General features: G+C 38.5%; 1 protein-coding gene across 1 annotated transcript in view; it reads right to left on the bottom strand.

Annotated features, from left to right (window-relative positions):
* The window catches only part of LOC104696063 (adhesion G protein-coupled receptor A3), a 263063-nt gene extending 248184 nt beyond the window's left edge, over nucleotides 1-14879 (bottom strand). The window contains exon 1 of the mRNA XM_039554100.1: nucleotides 14615-14879. Coding sequence (XP_039410034.1) covers nucleotides 14615-14835 — 221 coding nt within the window. The 5' untranslated portion in view covers nucleotides 14836-14879. The remainder of the gene's footprint in view (nucleotides 1-14614) is intronic.
* Between the last annotated feature and the right edge of the window lie 6692 nt (nucleotides 14880-21571).

Raw genomic sequence — 21571 nt, 5'->3', positions numbered from 1 at the left:
ATATCACACCAGGAACAGATGTTTAACTGATTATGCACCATTATAATTAACTGCTTTTCAGTGACACAGTTTTGGAACTGTTTTCTGGAACATGTAAGTGCAAACTATTTTCTTTATTCTGGATATATGACAACATTCTTGGCCATGTTAAAATGAACGCTGATCTATCGAGTCCAGCTCGCCAAATGATCCATGTTACTCTACAGAGCTGCCCCAAACTGTAATCATTTCATCTGGCTCTGTCTTCTGAGAACTTTGTATGTTCCATCTGGATCATGAATAAATACGCTGAACAGCAACAGGCCATCAGGAGCAGGTCAGACCAAAATTCTTGTAACTCACTGTCCTGTCTCTGACAGTGGTCAAGAGAAGGTATGTGAATAACACAAACCACAGCAAGAAGCTCGGCAGCTAACCTACTTCTAATTTCTTATGAAACTCCAATAATTTTTTGCCCCCTCAGTCCTATAATACGGAAAACAGTGAATAATGTTCCCTATTTACTTTTAACACACTTTAGAGGTTTTCAGGATAAAAGCCTCTCAGCTATTCATCACTCCTCACACATGAGCTTTCCCACAACTCTGCCTATTTCTATACCTTTCCTTGTCCTGTTATGCCCTTTTTGACAGGGAAGAATCAGAGCTGTGTCAGCATCCAAGATGCAGGTGCACCACTGTCAGCTCACACAGCAGGAACAAGATGTTTTATTCTGTCATGCATGTTGACTGCTGCTGAGTTTTTCTTTTCACAGGGTGTATCGTCCCTCCAGAGCATCACTCCTGCAGATAACAAGTGCCTTGTTCACAGTCAATCAATGTGCAAGCAAGTTAAAACATTCCACACACCCCTTTTCACTTAGCATTTATCAGTGCTGAATTTAATCTGGATTTTATAGGAATCTTCTTCTTGATCACTTAAATTTACAGAAAATCACAGAAAATCAGAGGAGGAAAAGACTTGGACAGCTAATGGAATATTCATATGTTCAAGACATCAACGAATATTCTCAGCTCCATTCGTTTAAACACTGGCAAACTAACCTTAATAAAATACTACTTGTTCAGTGTTCTATATGTCTTTTTCTGCAGAGTAACTACTATTAAATACAACACAAAAACAGACAAAAAAATACTATTTTAACACAACACTTGCAAGCTCGAAGTGAGCACACATTCCCCTATAACCACATCGTCACTCAAGGCTGGGGAACCCTCCAGGACCCCGCAGCATCCTCCACTGCTGCAGGATGGCCTTTGACTCACTGACAGCAACAGGCACATTTCTCCAGACCTGTAGAAAGACCTTGGCAGAAGAGATCTGTCTCTGATGACTCAGCAGGATGTCCTCCGTGCAGTCTGTAAATCCTCAAACCATGCAAGCAGACTGATACACGGAGGAAGTTATCTAAATTTTAAGCATTTTGCCCTGCTGTAAAAAGCACCCAGTTGATGGGGTATAAGCATGAGGTAAGTCTTTCTCTAAACATCTCCTCTTTCAGGGTTAATCTGGCAGATAGCAGCCACCGTGAATGGTCAAAACTGGCAAAGGCTTTCCTGCTGAAGGCTCAAGGCGAGGACTCTCCTACTCCTCGGTTACTGGAAGGTGGCTCCCATAATTTACAAGTTAAAAAACAAAACCAAAACACCCTCCCCTGCAAAAAGCACACTGGACAGAAACAGTCAGCAGTACGGCACAAAATCAGCAAAATGGTGCAGAACAAAGTAAAAAATAAAAGGTAAAAGCCCAGTGGCCTGTCCTGAGCCCAGAGACAGGGATGAATCTCAGGTTTTGTGGCCAGATGTTCAGAGAGGATCAGCCTCATGCATGTCCCACAGAAAAAATGGGGAGAGACTATACCAAGGAGGGAGCAGCATTACAGAGAGACTTCTAGACTGGCTAAGAAGTACAACCCTGTATAAAATGACATTGTCAATGTTTTTACCTTTGTTTCCCCCAAGTCAAAAAATTCAGGCTCAAAATCAGAATTTTTCCACTTCTAGTTTCATTCATTTTCTTCCAGTCTCAGATTAATACAGTGGTGACCCATATCCAGTACGTAACAAAATCTACTCAACTTCTTTCAGCATATTATAACTATAGAATAGAGTGAAAGACAAAAGTGAAGTGTAATTCCAAGTGTTATCAATCAGCAGAGTCATGCTGCAGTCTTTCTGAACAAATACATTGCCAGCCTGAATAACCAACGAAGATTATTTTTAACAGCTGAAAAATGAAATTAAAAAAACCCCAATGACAAGCACTCTTATACCTTCTGAAACCATTTACCTCCTCCAAAACCTTTTTTCACTGGCATGCTGTTATTGCAATTTAGCAGGTTTTTTTCTTGGTCAGACTATCTCCCTCTCTGCTTTCTGCAGTGCCAACAACTAAACAAAGCACAAAATACTGGCCTCAACACACAAGGAAAATTGAAGATGCTCTTATTGTTCAGGAATACAGAGGGAAACAGGAAAATCTATCAATCTGACACAAGAAAACTAGGCCAACCAATAAGAAAGCTGACTTTGAACTTTTATTCATTTTTCATTAATCCAAAATGTTAAAAGCAGGAATAGAGTTTCTTTTATTTTTCCTAGAAGACCAAAGCCTTTTCCCATGGATTGAGTTAAATATAATGATTTTTGTTATAAAAAGAAGTTTTATCACTGTTCTCTCTTCACAGTGTTGAAAACAGAAGAAAGCACACTATTAGTAGAATAAATTAACTTTAATTCCTGACATTTCATCACCCCCTTACCTTTCAGCTTACTGGCAGTGACTAACAGATAATAAGAGAAAAGCAGAGAGATACAGATCCCCCTGTTGAAGACCAAACCTGGTCCATTCTCCCAAGTTTGAGAACCACATCAGCTCTGACTGAAACAAACTGGAACTCAGAAATAAACAAAAGTGAGACAGTTCCTTGCCAGCAGGCAGTTGAGCTGTGGTACTTCTTGCCATGGGATGCTCCAAATGCAGGGAACTGGCATGGGATCTGCAGGGGGACTGGATTAGGCTGTGGAAAACCAATCCATTTTGGTAAATTGAATGCACAGGAGCTACAGCTCTGAGCTGTGACGGAGACTAGGAGATCCTTGTGGAAAATATCACAGTGTTACTTTACTGTAGGCACCTGCTTTAAAAATTTTCAGTCTGGAGACAAGATACTGGGACATTCCACGGCTCTTTGGCCTGGTCCAGGACAACCACATGTATTTTTATTAATGGTACAGACTGCAGAAAATGAAAAGCTGTGTAACCATAAACATTTCTGAAGTCCATTTATCATATCCTCAAAGTATTATTAACTGACAATTCACACAAAACAGCAAAGCAGCAAGCAAAAACAGTCAGGAAACCCAGCTGCCAGAGTTCTTCAGAGTAAAGCTTCTTCCAAAGCTTTATTACCTATTCCCATTTCAAAAAGGAAACACCAGCCAACCAAAAAGGCTAATAGACTAACTAATCATACGGAACAACTGGCGCAACATGTAATTCAGTACCACCATTTTGACAGAAACTTTCAGAGAAAAAAACCAAACCAACTTGACTTAAGTGCTATTTAATAAATGATTACTTGAGGGATATTATTTGTTTAAAACAATTGCTCTGCTTCAGCTAAAGAAGTACTTTGGAAAGCTAGCATTAAAAAATTATTTGCTCTGATCTTTTCCAAACTGAGGATTGGCATCTAATCCCTCTTCATTACCAAATAGCTTCATAACCATGTATTCCATTTGTAAAGTAGTCACAATAACAACACCAAAATAGTTGACCTTAGTTCTTCAAAGGTAACTACAGAAAACAAAAACTCAAATAGAATTTAATTACACAGAGAGCCAGGCAACACAGCCCCTCAGTCTTATTAAAAATATATGAAAATATATGGAGGGTATTTTCATTTGAAGTAATTTTGTTCAATTAGCAATACTGCTGTATTACTTATTTAAATAAGAGATGTTTTTCCAGTCAGCAAGTTACTGTTCAACTGTGTAAAATTGTTATGAAGGTCATTTCATAGACCAATTCACTAATTGACTTGTTATTAAATATAGGCACAAATAAATTAATTAGAATTGTTTTTAAAATAATTGTTTATTAGAAAAAAATTATAATTATAATTAATAATCATGAAGTACTTTGCAGCAGTAACTCATGTGCTCTAAATGCAGCAGATTGTAATTTATTACATTTATTTAGCTCAGGGTTATTTTCTATTTCCTCAATCTATATTGCTGACTCTTTATATTGTTATTTATAATTTTTAATTGTGCAGAAAGGGGAGAGAATTATGAATAGTACAATAATAAATGACTTCTAATATGTTTTTTCCCCCACATTTTATGTCTTAGGAATTTCCTTATTCATCCTTTTATTATAGAAGGGAAAGACAAAGAAAAGCGTTAGAAAATTTACTTTCTCTTTTTCTGCAAATCTCATTTGTTTAAACAGAAAAAGACTTCAGAACTAGAACATCTGCTAGGGCTCCAAAAGGACTAGCAACTATATAAATGCACCAGGTAACCCTTAATTTAACAAGAATAACAGTTGGAATTCATTTTGTACACTAAGTCACAAAAATAAATACCAAACATCTATGATCGACATCAAGTCACTTTTTGACGTTCATATCTCAAATGTGTTCTCATCTGCTCTTCCTCAGGTATACTTGGGATCCACAAAAAACAGGTCCTCAAACTATAAAACCTTAATGTGACCCTACCAGCACTGCTGCTGAAGAAAGGAAAGGAAAGCAAAGGAGAGCATGAATCACAGAAAAAGAACCCAAAGAAGAACTGATGTCTTACTGCTCCCACTGGATGGGCTTAATATTCTTACCAGTCTCCCAACATTAGAGGAAAAAAGTATAGAACTTCCCTCCATAAGACCCTCACATGATATAGCCCAGGAAAAGAGCAGATTAATTTTCCAAGAGCCTACTGTTTACCAAACATGGAGGGATAAAGAAACAAACCACAGATATTATTCTCACATGCACCAGCAGTTTAACAGCTACCTGAATATCTGGTGTCCTAACTCCCACAGCTTGACTCTGTTTTCTAAGCCCATGTAATCCAAATTGCTTTAAAAGTTATAATATCATACTTAGAAGAGTTACTTGAAGCATAATGTGATAAAATTTTGCTGTTCTCCCTCTATTATCTTGCTATAGGTGAGATGCTGTGTGACTCCATCAGGGACTCCAGTAAAACAAAACTCTCATGATGACAGTGGTGGTAGAACAGAACTCACGAATGCCTTCCCAATATAAAAGCCTTATAATGATGACACCAGTTACTGAGAGATTAAAACATTGTTTTCTTCCAGTGGAAAGAAGGTTCCATTTATGCATTTTGACTGTGTTTCCTTTCTTACATCCTGTGTGTAGTATGGATAGAAAGTTGTGTCTTTTACAAAAGTACCACAAATTTGTCAACCGTTACCTCAGCTGACAAATAGCCACAGCTGAGAACAGTTCATTAACCCGATCTAATTTAAGATCAAGATTTGTGATAATTATGTGAATAATACTAGCTGTGTCACAGAAGAAATGGATACAGTCCCTTAATCTTGTATTTGCTTATGTAAACTTTAGTTTTATGGCTCAAGAACTGCATGGAGAATAACAGCACACATTAAGATTCCATCTTTATCACTGTAATTATTTGTGTTACACACATTTCACAGTTTTTCGAGGACAGTTGCAATACTGTTTGAATGTTGCCACAAAGGTGTAGAGAAAACTGGAAATTAAACTTTTCCTCTTCCCTTCAGCACAGTGCTGGGGATAGAAAACAACTCTGATCATTGCGGCTGTTCCCTCAGCGGTGTGTCCAGTGGGTCAATATAAAATCACTGCTTGACACGACCACATTCAGACCTCTCTACTCCACTAGCTGCAGTTCTAATGATAAGTTCTAAGGAGGCAGAGCTAAAGATTGAAAAGATTTTTCTTGTTTCTAAGTTGTGCAATAGGATCAACTCCATCTGCCTGGCCCCAATTCCAGGCACGGCTGAACTCCAGGACTTAATTCAGATCTCTCTAAGGATCCAAGTCCTCGCTTATTTCAGTTCCACTCATCGAGTTCAGAAGGATAAAACGAGTCAAGGATCAAAGGTGATGAGGGAAGATGTAATAGAGGGTTTTAGAAAAGCAGAAGAAACTGGGAAGTCATGCAAGTCTAAAGAAGTGATGAGACCGCGAGCTGCCAGCAGAGCCTGCAGCACATGGCAGTGAAAGTGCAGAGGCTGGCACAGCGGTGGAGCACAGCAGAGGACCAAAAGCAGAGCTGATGAGGAGGGAGACAGGTTTATCGCTTTTTTAGAAACGCACTGGCAGTCTGCAATTCGTATAATCAGTGAACAAAAACAAGATGCAGATGACAAGATCAAACAGGCAGAAGTATCAATAATAATAGGGGGAAAAAGGAAAGTGTAGAATTGAAGGATTCTGGCAATGGGACAGATGGGACTAAGAGGATGGTCCGTGGAAAACAAAGAAATAAACATTTTTCTTTGTGGTGCGAAGTTCCCCAGAGGAGACACATGTTAATGTATAAAGATTCACAAATTAGGAGTTCACAGGAGTTAGGAGTGCTGGAAAATTTTATTTCTCAAAACTGGTAATAGCTTTTGGTTTTCTTTTCCCTCTCAAATGCTTGTAGGTTTCCTCTTGTGCCAGATTGTTAGCATATTCCATTAGAGAAACCCTTCCTAACATTTCAGTATACTTCCTCTGAAAATTGTATAAAACCTAATCTGATAATAAAGTTGTTCACAAACAGATTATGATCTTCCACCCCTCCTCTCTCAAAGAAACTGTTACCATGCACATTAATTTCTAATGCAAATATCAAAATAAATGTTGCCAAAGAACTACTAATATACAATAATATTATGTTCGATTCTTCCATTACGTTTTTCTTCACGTTTTCCAGGCTTGGTTTTGTTACTACTACTTTTAACCTTATTTTGCATTCTATAATGCAGTTTGGTTTTTTCTCAAGTCACAGTACACATAAAACCTTTAACCTCCCAATTAATACTTTTGTTTATAAAACATGAGTTCTGTGGTACAGGCAATCTCACAAAGAGAGAGGTTTCATGAAGAGACATCATCTTGACTGTTATTAACTCTTCAATAAACAAGGAGAATCATAAATGTTCGTAATTTAGAGACCTTGACTTACCAGGTTACTTGAAAGTCACAATGATACCTTAACAACACAGAAAATCCATTAAACGTCACTGTGTGTTGTACGAAGCCTACAGTACAAATGCTGAAAACACAGCCCAGTATCCTTCCATCCTCATGAGTTCTGATGAGTAGCCACTCAGCAAAGGTAAGTTTAAAATACAAGTTTAAAAGAATTTGCTTACTTATGCACAGCTATCAGCAAATCCAGATTCTATATGATCTAGGAATAAATCTCAGGTTTTTGCGAAGACTTACAGGTCTCTGAGCATAACACCCATAAACTGCTGTGTTATTGGCAGAACTGTTTATGCATTTGACAAACTGCTGTTCAGATAAGACGATATCCAACTAAGTACAGAAAAGAAATTGTCAACAACTCTGCAAGACTGTAACAGAAATTGCAAAAGCAGTGCTTTCATGGCTAACCATACCTTCAGAATACCCTCAAATGAGTCCCAGGCATGAAAACACAGTTGGAACTCATTTTAAGAGGAGGGTGAAGAATGGCATGTTGCCACAAGAATAAGAACAAAGCCTAAACTGTGTTCCCCGTATTACATAATTGCTAAAGTAGATGAAAAAATGTTAATACTATAGGTAATACAGAGGTTTTAGCCAAATTATATTTGAGAAGTCTAGAAGCAGACAGCAAACTTGTGACTGATCAAAAATAATCACAGTTGACTGGATAAGTACATACCCAACCTTTTCATGGTTTGTATGCTTTCACTGCTGTAAGGGTCTGGTTATTCCATTAGAAACATGGAAAGGGAAGAAGTTTAGAATCAATAGGCTATTTTTCCTCAAAAATCTAAGTCAAATGGCATAAATAGCAATTCTTGAAAACATGCATAAATATTATTGAACACTGAAAACCAAGCTGGCAAAAGCTCTGGCTCTCAGATGTGCATGAACAAAGGGCGTAAGGTGCAGATACACAAATGTATGTTTCCTGTTGGCTGCTAGAGCAGAAGTTCTGCCTTGGTAAAGGTACTCTGCCCTTTGACTTTCAGATTTATGCCAGCTCTGTATTATAAAACCAAGGCAAAAGACACCAGTGAGGGAAGTAGGGATGGATAAGCTGAAACATGGTTGAATCCAACAGCCGCAAAATTTGTGATGACAGACGGTCTCAAATAGGGAGAAACTTTGCACAAAAACATCGTTTTCTGTGGCTGTATCTGCCCAGAAATTTTCTAGGTCTGTGTTAATAGTGAAGTAATAAATGGGCTTCTAGCGTCACAGGTGCTAATGTGATTCTCTTGTTGTAAAGCACCTAATATTTAAATATTCATGAGGATGCAGAAAAATGATAACATACATAAAATTTTAAACCTTTGGAGTTTCATTTTAATAACATTGTTTGGACCTCTTCTTTCTGGACCTTCCCCATTCACCTCTCTTCTAATCACTCCACCACTCCCTCCTCTTCACCTCACCTGGTGTTTCATTATGCTGCCAAGATATTTAGAAGGGGACAAGGAAAGAAAAACATACTTTGAGAAATGTTCTGGAATGCCTTCAAAAAAAAAAAAAAAGGCATCACATTTTGAAATCTTTTAAGAACAATCCATTTTAAGGGATGACAATACTTTGGTCCCAGTGGCCAGCAACTCATGCTGCTTCATATAAAGGCAAATTCCATATACATAAATCACCTTCTCCCTGGCACCAACTGACTGCAAGAGATGAAAATATACACACTTCAGAAACTAGTTTCTGTTGCACATATCTTTAGATAGGTAAAATTAAATAGATTTTATTAATATTAGGCCAACATACCAAAAAAAAAGGAAAGATAAGAGAGCCAACAAGATATACACTAAATCTCTTCCTGTTTAAGGCAAACAAGGTCAGTAGCCAGACAACTGACAAATTATACCATATCATAAAACCCCAGCTTCATTTAGCACTTCTCAATAGGTATCACATTATATAGCCTTAACTGATAAAACTCCCTTCCCACATGCATTACTCTCCCCCTGGCTAGCTTCACCAGTTTATTTTTACCTCTGGAATGAAACTAAGTGTAAGATCACAATACTGCAAATTTCCTAGTATGCAACAAAAATAGGACTTGATTTCTACATTAAATTACCAAATTAATGAACTGTTCAATACTGTGAAATAATTTTATCTGTTTCCAGATATTCTTATCGCATTCTCTTACACAAACCACTTTCCTCAAAAAAAGTTACACTGAAGACATAAAAGCACAGGCACTCTTTAAACTCATGATGTTTACAGTTTAATAATAATGGAGAAAGAAGCATCAGGATGACTCGCATACTTTAAAAAAGTTATGGTACATGGTAACTATTAAAGTAGCATATATTGGACATTATTTGCTATGAGAGCTCTATCTTCGTTAACAGAATTTTTTTCACACTTCAGCTAAATTAGAATTTACCTACAATTTCCAATGATGCCAATGCTTCAGTTTCATCCAAAAAAGTAATCCCTTGGAAGTGGTCATACTGCTAAGTTCTGCTATTCCCAGGCAGAGAAGAGAATTCAGGTGCAGGTATTTCCTTGTCAGAAATAACAACAATAAAATACAGTGTGGCCACCCTAGATGAATATATAACATGTAGTATCAAGGAAGATTAGACTAATATTTGAGTAATGTTTGAAGACTTTTCACCTCTAGAACCTTTCTCTTCTGTATAATTTGCTTGCCCCAACTATCTGTCCCAGACCTTCCAAGTCTTTGGCGTATTTTATGTAGGCTTCCCTATTAGGAGTTTCTTTCACAAACTGTTTTTTCTTTTTCTTTATTTAAGAGTTTCAGAGAAGTGTGTATAAATATGTATATACACATAAATAATGGAGCAGGAAACCTGTTTCTTATTCTTTTTTTCCTGCCACTTTGAGTGAATACAGTAAGCTAACCAAGGTGAAAAAGTTTGCAAAAACCTTTATAACAAGAATCAACCTACCTTCTTTAATAACGCTGTTATTTACAAATTAGCAATGCTATCTTCAGTCTCAAATCAATAAAGAAGAATATGTGAGTTTTAAGATGTGGAAATAAAACTACTAAATAATATTTTTTGTTCAGTCTTTCTTCAACTCTTTGTTTGCTTTGGCTAGCTTAAATGCTGAAGTCTTTGGGACATAAAGAACATTTTTGTGATCTATTTTAAAAACAAAATGCTTGTATCAAATAAACCATATTAATATACCCTAAGCTGAATATAGGAGTGTAAAAGACCAGACATGAAAAAAATGCAGTAATATAATAACTCTAAAGAAATTCCAGTAGACATGATATAAATGAATGTGACATGAAAGTAATTTTGGGACAGAGAAAAGTGGGGCAACGCTGCTTTCAGAAGACTATTTAATGTTTGTGAAGTGCTTTGAAGATGAACGCCCCTTCGTACGTATTATGGCTATGGATTACCACTGGAGCCATGTAGCCCTACTCTGAAATTGAGATTCTGAGGAACTTGAGACAACCTCCAATTCAAAGACAGAAGAAAGGCATAGACATAGAAAGTACTAAGAATCCTGTATGATAAAGAATTGCTATAAGCCATACACTACCATAAATTTCTTCATTTCTATTATGACCGTTTAAAATTACACCTTTCCATAGGTGTATCTGTGGGTAACATTTGTAAAAATATCAATCTTCAGTACACTTGTTGTACTTTCTTTTGAATTGAGGGAGGAAAAAAAAATAAATGATGCTACTATTAGAAACTGATGGCATTTATAACTTCAAAGTATATTCTGCCCGGTGATACCAAGACACATATTGAACTGAGAACTTCCAAGATTAAAAGGATAAAGTTTTTAACACCACTTGACAGGAAAGAAAAAAGTATATAAGTAACCTATCAATAGACTGTCCAGTAGAGAATCTAATCTGCTAATTCCTGAAATTTCAAACTGTAGAAGTTTCGCATTGAAAAAAGCAGCAAAAAAATTTCTCCACATAACCCAAATTTCAGCAATTCAGTCAAAAAGTTTAACAACTAATTTTTCTGTCAATATAGAAGAGAAAGAAGATTGCAAATAGTCTTATTCCCTAGAGTTACACTTTAACAACCCAATCACAATGATGAAAAAAAAAGTAAAATGTTGGTTTGATACAAGAATTCTCAAGTATTCAGCCACAGAGTCTAAAATGAGAAAACTACATTATCCTGAAGTGATATGATGACTCCTTGTTGGGTCTACACTTCAGTGCCTACTGAGAGTGAAATGGCACGAGTAGACCCCATAAATTAGTGATTCAACAGCTGTATTCTTCATGGAAAAAAAAAAAAAGTAATTCCCTTTCTCCACCCCATCCCAAAATACAAAGCACAGAGATGCATGTTGCAAATCCTTAAGGACTAGAAACCCTTTTAACAAGATACATGAAAACACTTTGTGAAGCTGCAGCTAAGTTTTTTCTTTTGATCCACATCAAGCTCATGAATCCTGTTTCCAAAGCAATAGAATACTAAATAAAGACAGTGAAACAGAGTCCAGAACAAGGGGGTTTTTTGTTTGTTTTGGGTTTTAATATAAAATAAAGAGGAGAGAATAGTTGCTTTATCAGCTTATATTTTGATTATATTTCTAGTGTGATTGTTTATCATTGGGAGCATTCAGACAGTACTGAATAGCTCTAGTGTTCATACAATTTCAAAGAAACTCTGCAGACTTCCCCACCTCATAAGCTGGAAAAAATTGGTCCAAACCTGTCAAGAATAAGCATTTCTTCAGTGACTTCACACTAGTTTGTAGTCACTGTGTGTGATTGTGTCAAAGGTATTTCTAGTAGCAATAGTTCAGTACATATATACCATAAAGAGCCTAAATTGTCAAACTCAGACAATGTCCATGGTCACTTAGGTGAAAGAACATTAATTTGCTGATAAATAACATTACTGAGCATGTAAATGAAATGTTACACATCTACAGTGTCATCTCTTAATGACTTAAGAGATAGAGCAGAGGTAATTCTCTTTCATCTCTGCAGAGCAGTCACCAGAGTTTGGTTTCAATCTTGCCTTCCAAAAGATCATAGCACTAGGGAACCAGCATCCCTATATAATGAATAATCTGCCCCAACCTCCCCAAAATGTTTATTACATTGGTTCATTACAGTGTTACTGCATCTGAACATATATTCTTTTATTCACCTCTATATTTCTTAATTGTTAAAGCTATCCAAAGAGTTATGTTCCATATGTTATAGCTCTCTTTCTCTCTGTGGGCCCATAAAACTGAGTGGAAGCAGGCAGCATCTACCAGAATATTCTCTTTTGCCTGTGTCTCTTATGCAGCTACAAAAACAAATGTAAGAGCGCTAATACTTGAGCTCATTATCATTACTTTCTACAGCTGGCCAAATCCCACAAGTGTAACTTATTTCATAAAAACCAGTTTCTCCTGGAAAATCTCAGATATATTCAGTCAAATTTTCACCTATCTGTTCCAGCTACTGAAAACTACTAACACAGATTTTAACTTTTTTTCCTTTTTACCTTCAATATTTAGCTTTAAATTTACTTCTTGGAAAGGAAAAAAAAAAAAAACCACAAAAAACAACCCCCCCAAAACCCCACAAAATGAGAAGAGAGACTGTAAGAGGAAAGGGATAAGTTTAGGTGATATATGGTACTATACTTGTTCATGTGAAATACAAAAGAAAAATAAAAACTGTATCTTCTATATCAACTAAGGCCAGCTAATCAGCTCTCAGGTCAACAGATATTTGCAATTAAGTTTAAAAAAACTAACACAGTACCTTTCTAATGAGTTTTGATCAAGTGTTTCCTGAAATGAATGTGTTTAGGGTGATAGGATCAAGTTTGCTACTGGTGCCTTAAATCATATGTATAAGTGAGCAAATCCTCCCACCTACCACTTCAAACACACCACCTCCCCTGTTCACCATTTCTCACTTCTGTTTCCAATTCAGTTTCTTTTCACTGCAGTGAATACATACTTCTGTTGATCTCATGGTCGGCTGGATTCATCAACTGGTATTTACCTCAGCAAAAGTTTCTTAAAAACCTAAATATGACTGTGAATCAGTGTTTAGGAGGAAAACCCTTTGTAGACATGCTGAGTGTGAGAGTTTCTATAGATCTTTAACCAACAGGAAAAAATAGTTCCTGCCTGCCCAAGACGTCGACATTTTATAATTCTGGTGAGTACCACCTCTAACTACATAGCCAGTTATACAAACTAGAGAAGTAGCAGTGAATTTATCACCGAGGTTAAAACTTATGCTGGTAAATAATGCAATACACTACACCAGCCTATTGAAATTTAGTTGGAAGTGCAATTATTGTATCTTGTATAGAAGCAAGAGTGTCCTAAGTAAATAATCAGCATACGGATAATCAGCATCAAGTCACTCAACAGTTATAGCTAAGACTGAACTGGAGCATACATAGCACATCTGTACATTTACAAGCACAAGCTCCTCAGATGTTATAAATTACTATCGTTACCAGTTGCCTCCTGAAAGTGTTGACTTAAAGAAAATGCACTGAACAGTGGAGATGTTCACAGCAGGAATTGTCAACAGAACTAAATTCAACAGTAAAAGATCTGTTGATATGTGCATGATCTAAAGGGTAAATGTCACAGAGCTATTACTGCTTGGGTGCATTACAGGGACATTACTTTCAGCTGTACTTGAGGATACAGTCACAGAAAGTTCTACTACCTTACTTGCAACATACTATTTATTCAAGTTTAGCTATGTGCAACAGGCAACAAAATATCATAACCTAATTCCTAATTAAAAAAAAAAAAAAACCAAAAACAACCCAAAAACCCAAACACCATACCCTGAGTCATTTTAAATTACCAGACAGCTCTGGATGGTATTGGAGATTTGGAAGTTTCATGGTTGTACAGAAACTCATGTTTAAAAAGAAGCCGTCAAATTCCAAACTTTATTTAGAGGAGATGAGAGAGAAAGGAAAACCAGTTAATGACACAGCAGTCCAGAAGGCAGTTCAGCATTACCGATACCATTCATTTATTGCCCGGACAGTGTGAGCCCGTCCCGTTGCTGGCTGAAAGGTACACCAGAGAGCTCCATCACTTCTGCTACCACTGACATTTCCCAAACCGCCGCCCGCAGCAGCGTGCAATTTACACCAGGGAAAGCCCAGCTCCCCCACTTCGACCCAAACGCCAGCCGGAGCTTCCCAGCTGAGCACAGGGGGGGGAAAAAAAAAAAAAGAGAGAGAGAGAAAAAAGAAAAAAACAACCCCAAACTCTCACAGACTTTTTAAAAGCAGGGGCAGGGCTGCAGCGTCCACGGAGCGGTTCTGCCGGCTCCGGAGTGCCGGGCGCGGGGTCCCCTCGGGCCCCGCGTCTCCCCCGCGCCCCTCTCCCCCGGGGCACCCCCTGCCCGCGCCAGGTGCGCGCTGCCCCGCGGGCCGTACTCACAGGGACACGGTGCGGTTGGGCAGCACGGCGGGCTGCAAAGTTTCCACCAAGTCTCCGCCGGTGCAGACCACTTTGATGCGGAGGGCCGGGCGGCCGGGCCCCTTGGCGCGCTCGGCGGCGCAGAGGCAGCGGTCCACGATGAGGTCGGGGCAGTTCCTGCTGCCCCCGCACAGCCCCAGCGCGGCGGCCAGCAGGCAGAGGCGGGGGCACAGCCCGCGCATGCTGAGCCAGCGAGCGGGAGCCGCCGGCTGCCGCGCCGCGCATGGCACGCGCCCGTCCGCGCCGCTCCGCGGGCCCCTCCACGCCTCCTGCGCCCACCCCGCCCCGCCTCTCTCGCTGCGGCCGGCTCCGCTCCGAGGGACCCCCCCTTCCTCCTCCTCCTCCTCCTCCTTTCTCCGAGGAGCCGCCGCTCCTTTCCTGCCGCAGCCCGTGCAGCCGCGGCGCTGGGCGGACCCCGCGGCGCTCAGCGAGCCCCCCCTCCGCCGCCTCCCGCCGCTCCCCCCGGGGTCCGGCGGCCGCAGCCCCGGAACGCCCGGAGCGCCGCTACCTGCGCTCGGTGCCCTGCGGCGCTGCCAGCCCTGTGCCCCCAGCGCTTTGGGGGAAACCGGACAGATGCGCCACGGACGCGCTGCAGACCAAAGGGACCAAACAGACCAGGCACAGGGCAGAAAATCGCGAGCTGGAAAAACTGTGTGGGTCGGGAATCTAGTTTTGAAAATAGCCACCTTTGCTGCCGCTCTTGAGAAACCTGTGTGCTAAGTGCTGTTTGCACCTATGGCTATGGGAAAGGAGCTTCAGGACATGGGCAAGGGTCAATGTAGACCACGACAGGACAGTCCAGCCACTGCCACCGGGAAGGGTCCGTGCAGTTAGCTGACTTCAGACACCTCAGATAATGCTGTGAACATGACCTAAATCAAAGGTTTGATCAGTAGTCAAAGACACGTCATCATCCAGGTCAACGAGCACGTTTCTTTCCGACTTGTATTTCTCTGTCATTTATGGCACACGGTGGCTTTGGAGCACTCTCAGTAGTATTTTGTGATCCGACTAGTAACTTCTAGGGTAGATTTTCAGCATCAACTGCAAGCTACCCTGTTGGGTTTTTTTTTGCTGGAAGTGAACAAAAAAATTCCACATTGTAACAACAACTTCCATTTTTAATGGCCTTTTACTAAAAGAGCAAGTTCCTTGCCTTCACTTAGTCGATGGAGACTCTCAATGCACATTTTCATTGCAGGATCTAGGCCAAAATTAGTAATAGTCTGCCATAGCTATAAAGCTATTTTAAGAAATTACTTGGGTTTTATAAAATAATATTGTATTATAGCCCCTTAGGGAAGATTTGTCTTGCACATTTACAGTGCCTGTTATCACTGTGTTCTAATACCCAATTGAAGCCTTTAGGCACTATAGTATTAATAAGTGATAGGAGGGGTAGTGCCCTTGTGAAATTCAAGGCTACTAGGAACTTTTTCAGGAACAATCTTTTTCTGCACAGTTGTTGATTTAAAGAATCATAAATATTACAACCTCTGCTCTTTTATTTTTAAAAGCAAAGTTGTGTAAGGCTTACTGGCAGGCAGCAAAATGGATTGTATTTCATGAGACCACTCAACATTGCTATGGTTGCATGATGTTATTTATCATAAAGAAACCCAATGTATTTAATTTTAAAAATGCTCTTCTAGCTTTAAAAAATCCTGTCTCATCCACACTGTTTTTGAAAGTGCAAGTGAGGAATACGCATTTATTGAGATGGTAGCATAGATTTCATACAGTGTTAACCTTGGTGATAAGAAATGGAATTTTTCAGTCAAACTCAACCATTAAACATATGCTAGCAGAATTTTAATGGTTTTTCCTACCTCACTGATACTGAAAGTTTTTTTTTAAATACTGTTTCATTAGGGAATAAGAAGGTTTACAGTCACATTGAAGCCATCTATCAAATTCTAGAGTAAAGGTAGAAAAGGGATTATTCAAAACATTAGAGGCAAAAAATAAAAGGAAACTCCCCTCCACTTTCTAATCTATCTTCTTTTTTGCTTTATTACAAATTTAGACAAAAAGTTCAGCCATCTTCCCTTTTCTTCACTGACATCTACAAGTATCAAGAAAGTCAAAATTTTATGATGATTTAAAAGCACAGGTGATAGTTCCTGCCCTGAGATCTCACAGTCTAAACGGTTGCCTGGACAATTGAAAAAAAGGACCTGAGCACCTACAGAGCTCAGCTGCTTCAGTTGTCACCAGCCAGCACAGCAGAACGTTTGGTGCTGGCAGTAGCTAGTCATTTTCACAGACTGTGAAAGATACAACTTCCACCCACTCATGATATACAAACAACTAAATTTCCCATGTCTTGGGAAGGCATTACAACCCCAGATTCCCTTGTAAGAAGGGAAGAAAAAAAGTTGTGGCACTTTGATTTGAAAAGCAGCCAACATTGCACTGTGTTTGGGTTCCAAAGGTCCAGTTTTAGACAAACTGTGTGCCTACAGCTTGGGTGCCTTTGGACACTTACACAGCAGATACATGGGACAGGTCATGAGCTCCTTAGCTGGGTGTTGGTGTGTGCAAAGAGAGAATTACGAGTTTATTGTGAAGTCAAAGATACGTGGAGAATTTAGGTGTCCGTAATGTTAAATAGAACTGAGAGAAGTTTTTCTAATTCATATTTGAACTTAGACCCTTCAATTTTCTTAAATCTTTCTAAACCTAGCCCAAAGTTATTGCACACGTATATTGAACGGACACACTTTAGGATATCTCTCCTTAAAGTTTTCTCTCTTGGTTTGGTCAGAAATCAGAACACGGTGTGTGCTGGTCTACTTTTTCACACAAAACCAGACACTGAATCTTAAGAAACGCTTGAGGAGTCCTAAAATGCCAAGTTCTGATTAGACGAAGTTCCTGGCTGAGAGAAACAAGACCAGAGATTCACCTGAAACATGAAAAATTTTCTCATTTTAAATTTTATTTACAGTTAAATTCTTGCTTTAGTTATTCAATTAAATCATAGAACTGAGGGATACATTTTCTTAGATCAAGGAAGTAAGAAAATTACTAAATATTCCTGTTTCCTTTACATTTTTAGTTCCAAGCATCAAAAGTCCTGAAGTGTTTTTAGTAGGTCTGACCATGTATCCACACACCATGACCTTATATACAGTACTTGAGACAAATTTTATCCTGTGACTAAATGTGTAAGTGTTAAAAGGGAATGTAAATTAATTTAGGAATATAATCCTAAAATGATATTAGCCTGAATGAATATGAACAGCATTAAAAGGAATCAAAGATACAGGTGATTCACTGAACTACAGGTTTACATTTCATTTAGATCATGTTCCCAAGCACAAAATAGCAGCAGCACCTGCTTAACATCACAGGACATTACACAGCAATTAAGTAACAAGAATGTGTTATACAATAATAGGAAATATGGGGAGGCAGAATGTAAATAAGTGAATTTGAATTTTGTCAGGATTTCAAAATTGCATGTTAGTATTGGAACAAAGCCATGGTAACTTGAATAACCACAAACAGGTTTTGGTCATGGCTTTTGTTTCATTTCTTATCCAGAAGTTGGCATCCTACAGCCCTCTAATTCCTTGAACATTGACCCTTTATTGATAGTAGTAACACAATGCATCATTTACTTCATTTCCTCCATCACCTCAGTATCCCATTTCTATTCCATCATGACTGCATCATATGCTACTCATCACATCAGCATAGCACAAATGTCTGTAAGCTTTGCAATACAGTGATTAAAAAAACAAGCCTAGAAATTATTTTATCTAGAAAAAAGATATGTAAAGTAACTGGGAGAAAAACAATCCAGAGTGTGTTTCCTCTGGGGCACTTGGAATCCTGTAAAAAGATATTATTTTTAAGGTGATAGAGGAAAGAAAGCAGAATGGATAAAAATATGCAATACAACATTCATGTAGAAAGGACCCAAGAATTTTTACCTTCACACATGATGAACTAATAATACCTCAGTATTAGAGGTGGGATAATCCTGATCCATAAATAGTCTCATGTAAGACACTGGTGATGCCAAAACATAGAGAATAAATCAACAAAAGCAAAGTTGTTCATATTCGTTACCAATCACTAGGATAACTGGATAAAACTGAGTGCAGAAACAGACTCTCAGCAAAACCATCCTGAAGTTATTTAACAGGCTGAGTAATCTTTTAAGGAAATATGGAAACTGAGTCCTTCAGGACTGGAGTAATTAGAGCAGGGAATCATAAACTGGGGGAACCATGCTGTGTTAGAAAGAACTGACAAAACAGAATTTCCATTTCTGCTATTCTGCATCAGTACAGGCAGAAACACCTCTGTACTGGTTTTATGTTAAGAAATTATAATGTAAGAAAACTTCAAATATCATTGCATTGCTTCCCTTCTGTTTAGATTTCTTCATCATATTCACATTTATACATAATACCTGAAATCAACTTCAGTCCTCACAGGGCAACAGGTTTCCAAAAAGTTGCATTGAAATATTCATTGAAATAAGGAGGTCCTTGAAGATAGAGACCTTGTATAAAAAATGTGGCTTTATTTGCTCTGTAGCAGAGACCAATGTAAAATTCTGATCAAAACTGAGAATATTGCTCTGAAATCATAAACAAATAATAATACGCTCTCAGTGGGGAGTGGAATAATGATCACAAAAATATCAACAGGGAAATAAATTATATTTGAAGGGAAAAAACTGAAGTGTTTGATATTTCTCAATACTGAGCCAAGTTTTCCTCCAATGAATACTTCAGAGTTATTGCCAAGTAATACAAAGTCCCCTTCCCTCAGAAAACTCATACCTACAAGGGAGTATATGTCAGTGTAAATTTCTGATGACCACCACATACAACTCCAGATGTTGCCAAGTCCCTCAGCTACTTCAGAGAACATATTGAAATTGTTCAGGAATACTGTTAATGGCACATATATTTTCATGTTTTAGCCTTCATCTCTTCGTGCTGTTTTATTTACTTGTGCAGTAGCAGAATAACAACACTTTTGCATGGTCAGCCAAAGGAGAAGCAGCTTTTTTTTTTAACTTTATACCTTCTGAGGTCTCACAAGGGACAGGGTTCAGACTGCAAAACTGCACTGAAAATTGAAATGCTGTCCTGCAGAAGTCAGAGCAGAAAGTGCAGAGGGGATGGCAGCTGCCTTCTGTCTCACAGACCCAGGCATCTATTCCTGCAGGAATGCAGGGCTCTCAGGAGAGCCACCCTTCTTCTCTCACACGTGGTTCCAAGATACACTGGGAGGACATATTTTTGGATGTTGATGTACACATGCCAGTGCTTCTCAGTGTTTTTCATTCCTGAGACACATGGGAATTCTGACTGATTTACCAGCATGCCTTGCATCAGAGTAGAAGCAAGAGAAAAAGGAAAAATGTAGCACCCTGAAAATGGACTATTTTTCAGGTAGATATTTCAAGTTTTATTTTCCTATCATAGAAAAATATTTTTTCTCTCTGTCATCTCCCTGCATTAAGAAGGTCAAATAAGTCTTTTCCACACTTTCCTGAATTATGAAGATCTCTTAATACCCTCCTTTGTGCTTCTAGAGGTGGCAGATTAGACAGTCTCTTCATTACAGATGAGACAAAATGGTAAGTGGATATTCTAAAGTCAGAAGATGGAAAGGGTCAGATAAAAACAGCAAAAGCAGCATGTGCTTGTGCCCATGACAGAGGGGTTGAAGTAAATGTTCTTTAAGGTCCCTTCCAACTATTCTATGATTGTGTGATTCTGTAATTTCATTAATGGACTTAAAACACACTTTCTAGTAGTCATTAATGGAGTTTAGGTTTGTGATGTGGTCAGATGATGATTTCTTCTGTCTGACAGAAGCTCTGGACATCACCTGGTCCAAGTCTCAAATTAAAACAGCTTCAAAAGTACATTTGGTTGCTCAGGGCTTGTCCAGTGGTATTTTGAATCACTGCACTGAAGAGGATTTCCCTTTAGTTTGGCCATCCTTGCTGCAAAGGACTGTTTTTTCCTTTGCTCTTAGAATAATTTCCCTTGCTGCAGATTGTATCTATTCCCTCTTCTTTTGCTGTGTACCTCTGAAGAAAAAGTTTATCTTTGCCATCTGCTCTTCAGCTACCCATGAGATAATTGAAGACAGCATTAAGATCCTCCCTTTGCCTCCTCTTCTCCAGGCAGAACAAACCCTGCTCTCTCCTTTATAAGTCAGGTGCTGCAGGCCCCCCAGCAATCTTACTGATCCTCCAACGAGGTAAAACCAGTTTATCAATGTATTTTTCTGCATGACTATACCATCTTGTGTCAATATATGAATGGTGCAAAATAGAAGTAGTTATTGCTTTATTATTTCCCTTATTAATCAACTTAATGGCAAGGATTTCCAGCAAGCTGATGGGTTATGTGCTATCATTCATGCAGTGAATTAAAAGGACATATTAACCTAACCCATCTTTCATTGCTTGTGAGTTTATTCCCTTGTAGCAAAAAAAGGAAAGTAACGATTTATAATCTGAAAGACAATGATTAAAATCAGAATCTCATTATACAATAGATGCTTAAGATAGACAAATGTTGCATTGCCTGCTACATTTCATCCCTATCACTCACTTATATGGAATCCAATTGTAATGCCAACAGTAGCCTGATAGAGAAGGTTCCATGAATAGCTAGTGATTCTAATTACTTACTAACTTGTATTTAAATGGCCAATTGAAAACACAGGGGAAAAAATTACAAATACTAAATGAGAGCTTTTATTCATACATGAACAGCGATTTAAAAAATAAACTATACTGTGGTTTGAACTAATTTTGTGGAGGATTTAAGTGAAGTCATATTTTGTGGCCAAGATAGAAAGTCCATTGGTAGAAATACTAACATGAAGAGCCAACAGATCCAATTATCACTAGCAGCTGTGCAATATTCTGTT

The sequence above is a fragment of the Corvus cornix genome, chromosome 6 (genome assembly GCF_000738735.6).
Source record: "Corvus cornix cornix isolate S_Up_H32 chromosome 6, ASM73873v5, whole genome shotgun sequence".
Lineage (NCBI taxonomy): Eukaryota > Metazoa > Chordata > Aves > Passeriformes > Corvidae > Corvus > Corvus cornix.
Note: the sequence above shows the minus strand (reverse complement) of the source record. Positions and strands in the feature narration are given on the sequence as shown.